This window comes from Sabethes cyaneus, chromosome 2, assembly GCF_943734655.1.
Source record: "Sabethes cyaneus chromosome 2, idSabCyanKW18_F2, whole genome shotgun sequence".
Classification (NCBI taxonomy): Eukaryota; Metazoa; Arthropoda; class Insecta; order Diptera; family Culicidae; genus Sabethes; species Sabethes cyaneus.
The window spans coordinates 165,280,894-165,293,656 of NC_071354.1; the positions used below are offsets into that span (position 1 = coordinate 165,280,894).

Below are 12,763 nucleotides of genomic sequence, written 5' to 3' on the forward strand. Positions count from 1 at the left end.
CAATTAATTAAATATTATAATTAGCAATTAATTGAGATTGCTCCGATATTTCCACTAAACAAGCATTTTGCATGCAAAAGTGTTTTTAACTAGCGTGAGTTTTTTTACCAATTGAATTATAAAATATTTTAACTCAGCTACTAGCGGCTCATATAATTGATTTGTAGAGTATGTTTCAATACTATTTTTTTGCATTCACTGCCATTAAAGGAATTATGTTGAACAAAGCATTTACGAATCCTCCTATGCGATAATTGGCACAAATTTTACTGATAAAGCAACTCGCATAAAACCACAGTACTAAACTCACAACTGCTGTTTCACAGCTGTTCTTTCCGCTAAATGATAAATCATTTGAAACACATTACATGCATATCCATATTTTGCATACATACTCTATGCTGTATCATGACGTTTCCACCAGGCGCAAAGTGTTACGCTTCGTTTATTCACCCCACGGGGGAAATTTTCGAGGAACTTCGTAGTAGGAAAATACACATTGTCGGTACAAATTGATTTTATTTTGTACAACAATACAATTTTTGTTTATCCAACAAGTTGGAAACAGCTTCTCCCGTGCCTGCGCGCGTTACAAAGAGGGGCTGCTGCTAGTAGGTGGTCTACAATACTTTCACGAGCGTGCGCTTACGCTATATCGTTTTATTTTATTTTTTTGTTGTCTGAGTACACGAGTTTTCGGTGTTAAATTTTATGACTCAATAAAGCATTGACTAGCGGGCGGGTACGTTTAATCTAAATTAAACCTGAAACTCAAAATTATATTGCACCTACTATAGCAGCATCGGCCAACAAAATCGGTAAAATACTTTTGTTTCATTCTCGTTTTTACTGCAAATAAAAACTTTGCGGTGGCTCACTCACTGATTGGCTGTACATTTTGTTTCAATTTATTGTGCTACTATGTAACATGTTCTGATCTTATTGAAACTTAGAGCAAGGATTAAGATTTAGGCTAGATTGATATTTATCAACAACAAAATAGTGTGGAAGGTAAATTATTATTAAACGAATTATTAAGAGCTATCAACGACAAGGAAGTGTTTAGTCGTCTCCACCGGTCATGACCTCCATGAATTCTGCAATCAAAAAGAAATATCCTCAATAAAAAGTAACACAAGTTTGCAAAAATTTGGGCAATTACCATCGAAATCAACGGTTCCGGAACCATCAGAATCGATTTCCTCAATCATCATGTCCAGATCTTCGTTGGTCAGGTTGTCGTCCAACTCCTTCAGGATTTCGCGTAACACCGCGGTGGTAATGTAACCGTTTCCTTCCTTATCGTACAGACGGAAGGCTTCCTTCAACTCTTGCTGCATGGCTTCTGCATCCTCCTCAACCAGGAACCGGGCGGCCAGCGTGACGAATTCTTCGAACTCCAGCTCACCGGAACCGTCGGCGTCGACCTCGTCGATGATCTCTTTGAGCAGCTTGTCATCCAGCTGGTGGCCCAGCATACTCAGGATGGTGCCGACCATCTGCGTGCCGATGCATCCCTTCTTCTCCTGATCGAACGCGTTGAACGCATTTCGCAACACTGTGAGAAGATATGAGAAAAAAAAATAAATTGATTAGAATGTTTTGTTAAGACATGAATGATGTTTACTTAAAAGATGCTTTTTACAACTAAATATATCGAAAAGATTATTTAATTCCATAAAGATAAGATCATGTTTGAAAACAATAGCGGAATTTTTCGAAAAAAGTCTTCTCAGAAAAATCAATATGTTCATCGTTTATGCAAACTATAAAGATCCAGATAGAAAGTATTTTGATGAAATCAATTTTCTTCATTTTTTTGCAACTGGAGCCTTTTGCCTGTTGATAAACTTTAATGAAATAATATCTTTTTCCACATAACCTGCAAGATAACATCAACAAAGAACAAGGCTTCCTGCTGCTGCAAGTGCTGAGTTTAACAAAAAGCTTCTTCGTGTAAATTGAAATTCTCAGTACTTCCGTCTATACTATATTCGTTGTGTATCTGAACCGGTGTACATCTGACAACAGGAAACAGTATTGTATTTTGCACTACTCGGCTGGTCGTCTGAAACCGTAAATAACGATACATATAATAATCAACAGCCGGGGAGCCGAGCGAGCAGCGGTCAGCTTTTGTGCCATTTTATTCCCGCCCATTCATCTTGGCGAATGCCGGATGCGTAGGCGAAAGGAGCGCATCCGTTTGAAGCCTTTCCAACAATAATGGCAAAAATAATGATAAAAATCCTTCTGACATCACATTCCGTATCATTTTCCTTTAACGGACTGACTGAGGGGACCCGACGTCGACGGGCTGGGCTGGTTTTTCTGTTCCGCTGGAAATTTGATCAACATTTATAAATACAATTTATTGTCAGAACATGATAATATCCGTTTCTGCTTCTGCGAAAAGTGGGTGGTTTAAAACTATAGAACGAGATTTATTCGTAAACCCACACGTAAAATCCGTGTCTGTTGTACGTTACAAATTGGGTTTACCAGGGATCGGTCTGATAAAAGAATTCTCTATTTCATGTGTTTCCCTTCCCGAAAACATGATTTCCCGTTCTTTTAGAAATGATTGTTTTTCAATCATTTATAATTTACTGTTTGTAGCCATCCAATCTTTAACATCGGTTTTCTTTCGACAGACTTGCTAGACTAGAACTCAACAGGGAAGCTCAAATCCTGTAGCCATTATTGCAAGCAAATTCAAAAGATTATGGTGTAACTGTAACATCCACCTCCATTCGCTTTGCTGTAAAATATAAAGCTATAAATTGACAACCGATAAAATATTTACGCAAACTATCGAAATGGTTCGAAACAGTTATATTTAGTCTAGCTTGGAGGGTTTTTCCTGTGTCTGGTCAAGTCAACAGCGGAGAGCTGACTTCTACCTACGCGTGCACTTAAGCCAATCGACCATCTGCCAGTTCAGCCAATACCGATACTGATAACATCAATAGTCGAATTGTTTTGACTCATAATAAACGCAAAGCAAATAATTGGTATCAGCCGTGAAACGTCGATTGATCGGCTGTTTTCCCTGTTGATGCTCGTAAGAGTATATATGTAATCAAATTGAACTTACTGCTGTTTTGCAACGCTTCAAAATATTAAAGAGGAAATTTGGTTCAATTCAAGCAATTCATTTACTTTTTTATTTTGTTTCAAAGCTTATAAAATTATCTGGTGTGTGGTCCATCCTTTGTTGGATATTGCAACTTATGCGTTTTTTAGAGAATGCTAAAGTAAATTTTGTTAACTGAAAAACTGAACTGTGTTTTGGCGAGTTTTTGGGTTTACTGAGAAAAAGTATTTGAAACATAGTAAGATCTATAGTGATAAAATTCTTATGCCTTTTAAACTGCTTATGGCTTTTCAGTCTTTTTTTTTACTTTTTCAGGTTCCACTTGACGATGGACCAATGCTTCTCGATTGGACGGAGCTCTGGCAGGTTGGGAGAGCTTTTGTCCTAGCGAACTACCTGCCATATGGCGGCATATCCCTCCATGTTCTTTATTCTGTAATGGCAGGATGCCAAATCCAGCCAAAACAGCACAGGACAATCGCTGTTTTTTCAGGAAAGGCAGAAGATGTTTTCCCAAACACTCCTCACTTAAATATGGTAGCAAACAAAAATGTTGCTTTTAAAGCTACAGGTACAGACAGCCTGCCAAACCAGGTATTTCTTAACAAATTTCGACAGTTTCGAATACTTGAAAATGTCAACAACCTTTCTCTTTCCGGTTACCGCAGAAAATTCCTGCCCAGGAAGCTGTTTGAAGTTTGAAGCGATGAGGCATCACCTTTTCGCTCTTTCTTCTCCGCTCTAAAATTTCATTACTTTCTTCTACCGTCCCTTCACCAATTGTAAAAGAACTACCATTTCAAAAAATATTAATTTACATGCCTGATCGCATTTCAAGCATAGAAAAAAATCTGTGATTCTGGCATCTATGACTTCAAGGTCCTGACTAAAATACGAGTTTGGTCTATCCCATAGGAACGAACCTTCAACTCGAAGATCCGCGTTGAGAATCACGGCTAACACGCTAACGAACGAACAACGACACGTACAGTGCCTTGTAAGCAGGGATGCCACATATAATTCTGTGTTTTTTGTTGGAAAAATCTGACAATCTGTACAGCGAGGAAAAGTATCTGTGCAAAAATCTGTCCAATGCAAAACAATGAGAGTGAAAGAGATAGAGAGTCATTTTGCTGACTATTTCCGTCTTTTTCACCCTCATGTAAAAGCTCAAAAATCTGTTTAATCTGTGTAATTGGCGAAAATCTGTATTCTGTGCATACAGATTCTGTACAGGTGATTTCTTTCAAACATCTGTTAAACACAGAATAATCTGTGCATGTGGCAACCCTGCTTGTAAGTCACAAGTGCCTGTACAGTTTCGTCGTCCCGGTTAGTAAAAACGAGTTAGATTAAACTTCTCAATTCGGTGGTTCGATTATAATAGATCGAGGAAGAGACACATTTTGTGTCTATAAATAACCCAACCCACCAGATGGTGGAATTTGAAGATACGTTGCTCACTTAATAAGGAGGTTGTGCAGTTTTCTTGTTTCCAGCGCCTCTATGGTTCAAAGGTACATTAGTACCAGCGAGCCACATGCTCTGGAGGGGTTGTGGGTTCATATCCGGTTATAATCTCAGATTATAGCTTGGTTCGACTCATGCACCTTCCAACATTGGAAAAAAGGTAGAAGGCACAACTACTACCCGTTAAGCATCCACCCCCGTTAAGCGTTAATCCACCCCCACCCCCCCCCCCCCCCCCCGCTCCCACCTGTCCGCTCTTTCTCCTCCCTTCTAAAATTTCATTACCTGCTTCTATCGCCCCTTCATCAATTGTAAAAGAGCTACCGTTTCAAAAAATATTATATTCTATTTGGGTTTGTTTGGTAAGAATTATTTAGTAATGCATGAAATTGAACCCAGAAGAAGCGGTAGTTTTTAAGAAGATTCTGCTCCTTCTCATCATTAAAAAGCAAAACAAGAGTGGTGTCGACGGAATTGACCCTATTTAATACCATCACATATAGAGCCTGTTTTGATTTAAGAGAGTTTTTAGCTGACAAGCAAGCATTATACAAGGTCTACTGACCAAGAAATGGGTAACTAAGAAGGAGCATCCACCATAGCTGTGGCCATTCCAAGCACCAACCTTTACGTGACCATACCAGGAAATACTCCAATTTGTATTGAATAGCTGTGCTAGCCTTACCTAACTTTTATTAGCAAAGATACTCCTAACGATTGAAAATATATAATGTAGGAAGCGTTTGGTACGGGAGGTCCACGCTTTCTTCGTTCCCCTAAATTGCAAGTACTTGCAAGAAATTGGGTATCATTTTTGGTTGCAATTGATTGTTTGAAATTCCCTCAGCGAAAATGGTTGGATTTATTGAAAATCACATCGCATCGCATTTTTTTCTGTTTTACTTGTCTTTGACTCTGTCGCAGTCCAACTTAAATAATTTTTTATTAAAGGTGGTGGCGCGTTTGGCAAGGAAGAATGGTAGACTAGATGATATTGCGAAACTTCAATATGGGGCTAAAACTATATTGCGTAGTTCAATTACTGAGTGGTGCTCTAACCCACACACTCTCGGTTTGCGGACTGATAGTTTAATTGTCAAATCACTTGGGTGCAAACCGGGACAGTGTGGATTATAGCACCACTCAGTAATTGAACTACGCAATATATTTTTGGCCCCAAATCGAATTTTTCCTCTTAATAAAAACTGCTACGCATGTCTATCACCGCTCGTCTTATAACAGTTTCTATCCTCACAAATACATGTGCACTTCAGTCAGATGGATTGAATGATTAATAATAAATAAATAAAAGTAAGTAGATGGATTTAATGAATAAATAATAAATAAATAAAAATAAGTACCGTTAAATAGCAGACAGGAAAGACGATCTTCTTGTCGAGGTCTTTTGTGAGATTTAAATGGGTCCGACAAGGAATTTGTCCACAGCACTGGATCCCTTCTATTGGAGTCATAATAGGTCTAGTCAGCTCATTTGGAAGCTATTGGAAATCGTTTTCTTCCAAGTCTTTCAAAAGCCCCCGTCGGTTTACACTTTTATACGCGGCATTGACATCAATAAACTGGTGATGCGAGGGGACTTGCTCTTTTGTAGACGGGGTTTCCACGAAGCCGGCCATGAAGGGCAGATAACGCTATCTCCCCACTCCCCGGTAGTCATCCCGTATCCCAAATCTTAGCAATCAATTGATGCAAACTACTAGCCAACTTGTTCCATATTCTGACGGGTGGTTCTATACAACATTATTACCCGCGCTGTGTGCTTTCCATCCAGTAACGAAGACATTAAAAATGAACTAATTTTAACGATTTTTCATACGAGTACAAAGGTGAATTCACCTTTGCGTTGCCAATCAAAGTAACCCTCTCGTGAACAGAACTAAATTTGAAAGCCTTATCAGTTGTTTTGCCGCAGCTATAGCGAAAATAGTCAAGCAACTACGCTCGATACTTTGTTCCTACTACCAGCTCTACCCTGGAGCAAACAAGATGGACATCGTGAAACACTTCTTGTCATTTACAACATTCTCTCGCTTTTGGAGAAAGGCAAGAGTGTCGAACAGAAATCTGGTTCTATCTCAACTATGCAGTGACAATGACACCACTCGACACCAAACATTGAACAAACCATCACCGATCTAGAAATAGCAATAAACACATACAATCTTCGGCCTAACAGACACGTCGGCATAAGCATCGCTTTCAGACCCTCGCTCTTATTTTATGCACTGCGACGAGCTTTTGCGAGTGTGTATTGAGCTAACCTCCACGGTTATCGCTCTCGTTCGACATTGCAGCCTGAGCAGCTGATACCGATCACTCGCGAGGGCATTTCCACCCGTGAAAAAGAAAAGAAAAAGCGTATGTAGTCAAACCAAAATTGTAAGAGATTTTCAGTTACTTTCCTGTAACTGAAAATCTGTTACGATTTTGGTTTGACTACATGCGCCATTTCCCAAAAAGTTACAAACAATAATTAGTCGACACCATCAGAGATGCCAGAAGTGAAGACATGTCTTCATTTTGAAGACATTTTGGTTACAAAAAAGTGAAATGTCTTCACTTGAAGACATGTGAAGACATGTCTTCACCATGCAATTTAAATGGGCGGAAAGCCGAAAGCAGACAAATGAAGACATTTTTCCTTGATTCGTGAAGACTTTTCAAAAAATCACCTGGCATCTCTGGACACCATACTATGAAAAGAAAAACTAATTCAAAATCTGTATTCCTGTGGGTCGCTAGCCCTCACTGGCAGCTAGTCGCTTATGAGGTATTTGCCACGTGAGCGGGCTATTCGGCTGTGCGTTTGCGAGTGTGCAGGTAGTAGAATATACACTGCAAAGGCGGCTGCTTGTCGTACGCTTTCGTCAGTAGCGTATGCGTTGGATGCTCATATTCTCATATTCACTCGCGTGAGAGTAGCCAACGTTTGCTTCTCGCTCGATTTGCAACATTAGTCGCCGTTACCATCAAGAGAATCTGTACTTTTCCAGATAAATCTGTACATGTGGCAACACTGCCTTGAACTGTTTTTGGGCACCTCCACATCCGCCATAAAAGGCGAATTGATGACTAGGCAAAAACTAGAAATGGTATCCCGTTGGAATCAAACACAGGGTTGTAGACAAGCTGATCAGTTTATCTACCCAAACCCTGCAGTAGCTAAAAAAAACTATTTCATTTAACTCGTAGTAAACTACGCACAATCACGGGGCTCCTAACAGGACACAGCCCCGCTCTTTATCATTTAAAGAATATCATCAATATCAAGAATATCAAGAATATCAAGGAGGTATCATCCGACACCTGTCGCTTTTGTAACTCTGAACCTGAAAGTTTAGTGTGTCTGCTCTGGAATTGCGGGGCTCTTGCATTATTAAAGCACAACTTCTTCGGAAGTTTCCTTCTTACTCCATATCAGGTATGGAGCCTAAATCCCAAAACGGTCATTAGCTTTAATAACCATGTAGTACCGAAGTGGGGTACAGGATTACAACTGTCCGGCTCAACTCCATCAATGGGCATGAGCGGTCCGTAAACTTTGTACAGCAAACGGGGCCTACCACAAAAGACGATCATTAAGACTGCTGCAGCGACCTTTCAACTCAACGCCCTTCTGACGTACAAAAAAGATGGCAGACAAAAAGAACAAGGTGGTCATAAAGGACAATCAGGATTACGATAAGCAGATGCTGGAGAAAATAAAAAATGGCCCATATAGACGTCTGAGTACCAACCCTACCAAAAGCAAAGCCTTGGGTTTATACCGTCTTTAGACATTACCCTTCTTTATACAGACCCTTCTTTCTATAGACTTCGCAGCCGGCTGTTAGAGTACTGAAAAATTACGTGGCCAGTGCAATAATCCTACTGACTCTATCTAGCAAGCATCGCCTAGCCGAGATTCGAAGCTAACTGGGCGGTTGACCGACCCTGTCTAAAATAGTTAAACGAGTTAATCGCACTATAAAGGAATGCTAACCTATTCTAGGAGACTCCATAGGAAAACCATGGACGTCATACCCTACATTACCCAGATTAAAAGGATTTCCAAAATACACAAAACAGGAGCAGAAACGCCGGAAATAATTGAGGAACAAATTGCCAAGTGGTTCCATAAAATTCTCTAGCAGCACACGAGAATTCGTTAAATACCTAAAAACATCGAGGAACTGAAACTTCAGTCTCTTTCGATGTGCCGGCTTTATTCCCCAGAGTGCCTATGAAAGAATAGGGAAATACCAGGTGTGCTTCATGGGGGCTAGCGCAACTACGGACCGGATTTTTACCTTCCGACAGATCATACAGAAATGTCGGGAGTACAACGTGCTTATACATCACCCCTCAATAGATTTCAAGGCAGCATACGATACAGTCGATCACGGCCGGCTATGGCAGATAATGCACGAACACGGTATTTCGGATAAACTGACGCGACTGATCAAAGCTACATTGGATGGAGTGATAAGTTTCGTGCGCGTCCCCTCAAGACGCGGCGAGGATTGAGACAATGCTGTTCAACATCGCTCTTGAAGGGGTAATCCGACAAACGAGCATCGCAACGAGAAGCACGATTTTCACCAAGAGTAGCTAACTCCTAGGCTTAGCACATGAATTTGATATCATATCCAGGAACATTGCGACTACAGAGGCAAAGCGAAGTCTAAGAGGACTGGCTTACAAATAAATGCGTCGAAGACCAAATATATGAATGAAAGAGGCTAAAAGGAAACAAACGTGTGCCTCCCACGGACGGTAACCCTTGACGGCGACGAACTATAAGTAGTAGTTGAGTTCGTGTATTTGGAATCGCTGGTGACCGCGAACAACAGCACTTGTAAGGAGCATACACCGCCGTACGAAACTGACAGTGTACAAAACTTTTATTAAACCAGTAGTTTTTTATGGAAACCGTGGTCCTGTTCACGGAGAAAAGGTGGAGGATTTTTGAAGCTGGCGCGGTTGTGATGGAGAAGAGCTACTTCACAATCACGGGTATAGTCAAACCAGAGAAACTAGAAATAACTCTAGCAACCGGAAACAGTATGCACTGTGACAAAAATTATGAATTGGAATTAATGGAATTGGTTGCATTGCTGCCAAAAATTAATTAAGTTAATTTGCTAGAAATTTATTGACATTGACATAAAATTTATTGTTGTGTTAAACATTTATCATAGAAATAGATCTCCCAAGTTATAGACATATGATCACTTTTATGACCCTTGATGACTAGTAAAAAAGTCATTGACAACCTGTGATTAACCTCTATGCCTTTTCTACGATACCGCCTTTCAATATTGGTTTGTATTTAATAAATACATGTGCCCTGGTAGTAAATTTACTACGTTGTAATCATTTTTGTTCGGTTACTGTCTAATTGCAAGCAGTTAGAAATGTAACAACTGCTAGGAATTGTTGTGAATCAGTTTGGTTAGAATTTAACTCTCTGTTGTAAATTCATGAAAATGGTTGCTTAGTTGTCGGCATTATCGGTAATAAAATAAGACATTCCGACAATATTTTGTTACAACCTCCGGATTTGTTCTTGATATACTAACAATCGCTTCGATTCTACATTCTTGATAGGAACCATTCTGGCTAGAATTCAAATTCAAACAGAGATTCATTATAATTGAAACCCATTCCAACGTTAAAGAAATAATTCAAATTCTCTTCAATGCCACTCATGCGCTCGCTAAAACAACGTCACGCTACGCAAGTCACAAATCTCACAGCTTAATGCAACTGTTCTGAGCTATCGAATAGCTTCTAGCGTCGTCATCTTTCTTTCCAACGTAAACCAATTTAAATCTGCAGGACCCAGTACCGGGCAGCGGTAGGTACCTACCGCTCATCACGGCCTAGTACAGGTAGGATATTTTTAGATTCGACAGCAATTCGAATCACAGTAATACGCCCCGGTATCAGCCGGCGATCGATTATAGCTGGTTGCCGTCGAAAACCGACACTGACTGAATCTGTTGCGCGCATGTTGCGGACAGATCGGCTAGCTGTCCCGTTTCAACCTGCGCTCAGCGCATGGAGCAAGCTCCCGAGTGGTTCGTGTCTTGGATGAACGCAACGTGTCGCATGGCTTGCGCTCGTGTAGCGCAGCACATTGGCCGCGTGTTGATCGCGGTTGACGTTAGACGCTGCCGTTCAGTTTACTCGTTGTAGATGAAAATAAACCTTTTACGAGAGAAACAACTATACAGTGGGAAAATGTGCAAAGCAAGAGCTCTGTGTTTACAAAGAATTAACGAGTCGGTAGCACGGGGTTTTAAATGATGGTGCACGAGTTGTTTTATTTTGGGTTTAATAGTGACCGTGGAATTAGCGCTCAATGATAGATCCATCACGGCTCGCTGGCTGGCCTGGCCACAGCTGGTATTAATCTATGAATGAAAGTTTATTCCTTGTTGATGAGCATGTGTCCAAGCAAGCGGATGCAGATCTTTTAACGTGTTCGGCTACATTTTTGCTGCGTTTCATTTCGATTTGGTATGCCGTAATAAGCAACAAACGGAACCAAGTTTTTTTGTTTTTAGCATACTTTCAGATTAATCTTTAGCTTTGAATAATTAAAAAAAAATTGCCCATTTTTGGATTACTGTATTATTTAAAAAAATCTTTAGGTCCACAAAGTTTCGTTGGGATTTCTGAAAGTACGGCTGCCAACCACAGACTGATCGAGTTGGTGCTAAATCCATCCATAATTTACCGTTAAAACTTTACAATTTAATAGCACAACTACGATAGAAGCGTACGGTTCGGTTTGTCGTCCATTACAAGAGTCAAAACTCTGTCGGTGTTCTCCGATCTACGCAGAATAGGGCTTACTGTTCAGCCACCACTGCTAGGTCACATGCTCTATATTCGCAAAAGTGAAAGCCCCGGCTAGATTGACTTTAGCATAGAAATTTGGAGCACAAAATGTGCACACTGATGGATGGGACCCTACGCTACAGTGGGGCGTTCGGCTTCATCTCTCTTTTTGGTGCGGGTGCTTTCAGCGCCGGCCGTCCGTGGTCAGCAGTAGCAGCCAAGTGCCTGTTGCGCTACAATGTGATGAATTTGCTGCCCTGCCGGCTTGGGCTGTTTGGGACAGCTTTGGAAACTGTACATGTACGGTGTCAATTATAATTGACTTCTTCTTCGTCTTGGATCTAACCACCGAGGGAATGCCCGACATGCCGACCGGCCGGTAATTTTGCCTGCAGGTCCTTTGTAAGAAGGTTGGAAAGTGTACTACATTTGCTTTCGACCTGGCAAACGTTGTAGCTGGTTGCGAAACACCGAAACACGCGCTGTTTGAACTTCGCATTTCTTTGACGAGAGCAATTTTTCGCTGGCAGACAGTAGGGAGTTTTTTTTTCTGTTTAACCGTGTAGTCCATGGGCTAAACAGGAATCTACTCTTGATATTGACGTAAGTGGGTAAGCATTTTAAGCCCCACCAGTCGGTAGTGTACGGCCTGATTATGCGAGACAATTTGCCTACCCATACGTTATGCTAGTTTTGACGCCGTCATCAGAAGTGGAATGGAGCGTACATTTGCGTACTGGCAAAAATTTGTTTAATTTGTGCAACATGTCTGGAACAGCACACCACACTGGAACGGGGGTCAGGAGGCAGGAGGTTAGCAGTGTCACACACAGCAAATTTTACAACCTAGTTTCGCTCCTTCTTCACGTCTATCCATTCACGACAGAGTGAAGTGTTGCTGTTAATTGACAAGAAAAATAATTTTTGGCTTTATGCTGTTACAACGATAAGTGTGTGATTTTGCAAACTGAGTTGCCGCTGGTAGGGGTTTGCTCTAAAGGGACCGAACCGAGAGTGGCGAAAATTACGTTTTCTAAATATTTATTACGTTCAGTACGGATGTGTCAATTACCGTGTTCCCTTGGGACTGTTACTCGCCAAAGGGTTCACGGGAATTTGTACATCTTCTGGGAAAGTGCAGGTTGTATGATACTTAACCTTTAGTCGTACGCTTTTCGTCCTGAAATCACTACCAGGAATAGTATTATGCGAATACTGTGGATACGATGGGGATCATAGAAAGTAAGCAAATCATAAATCCCACAAAAGTTGGTTCCGTACCGACAATTCAAAAGCGAAAAAGATTAAACTTTGAAAGTTTCGCACGGATTATATCGGACTTGGTTT

At 40.8% G+C, this 12,763-nt stretch overlaps 1 protein-coding gene across 2 annotated transcripts in view; it reads right to left on the reverse strand.

Annotated features, from left to right (window-relative positions):
- Positions 1 to 554: 554 nt before the first annotated feature.
- Positions 555 to 12,763, reverse strand: part of LOC128738344 (troponin C, isoallergen Bla g 6.0101-like) — a 28,865-nt gene continuing 16,656 nt past the window's right edge. For both annotated transcript variants that reach the window (XM_053833396.1, XM_053833397.1), the window contains exons 3-4: positions 1,163 to 1,558; positions 555 to 1,097 (exon numbers count right to left, since the gene is read on the reverse strand). In XM_053833396.1, the coding sequence (XP_053689371.1) occupies positions 1,063 to 1,097; positions 1,163 to 1,558 (431 nt within the window). In that variant the 3' untranslated portion in view covers positions 555 to 1,062. The remainder of the gene's footprint in view (positions 1,098 to 1,162; positions 1,559 to 12,763) is intronic.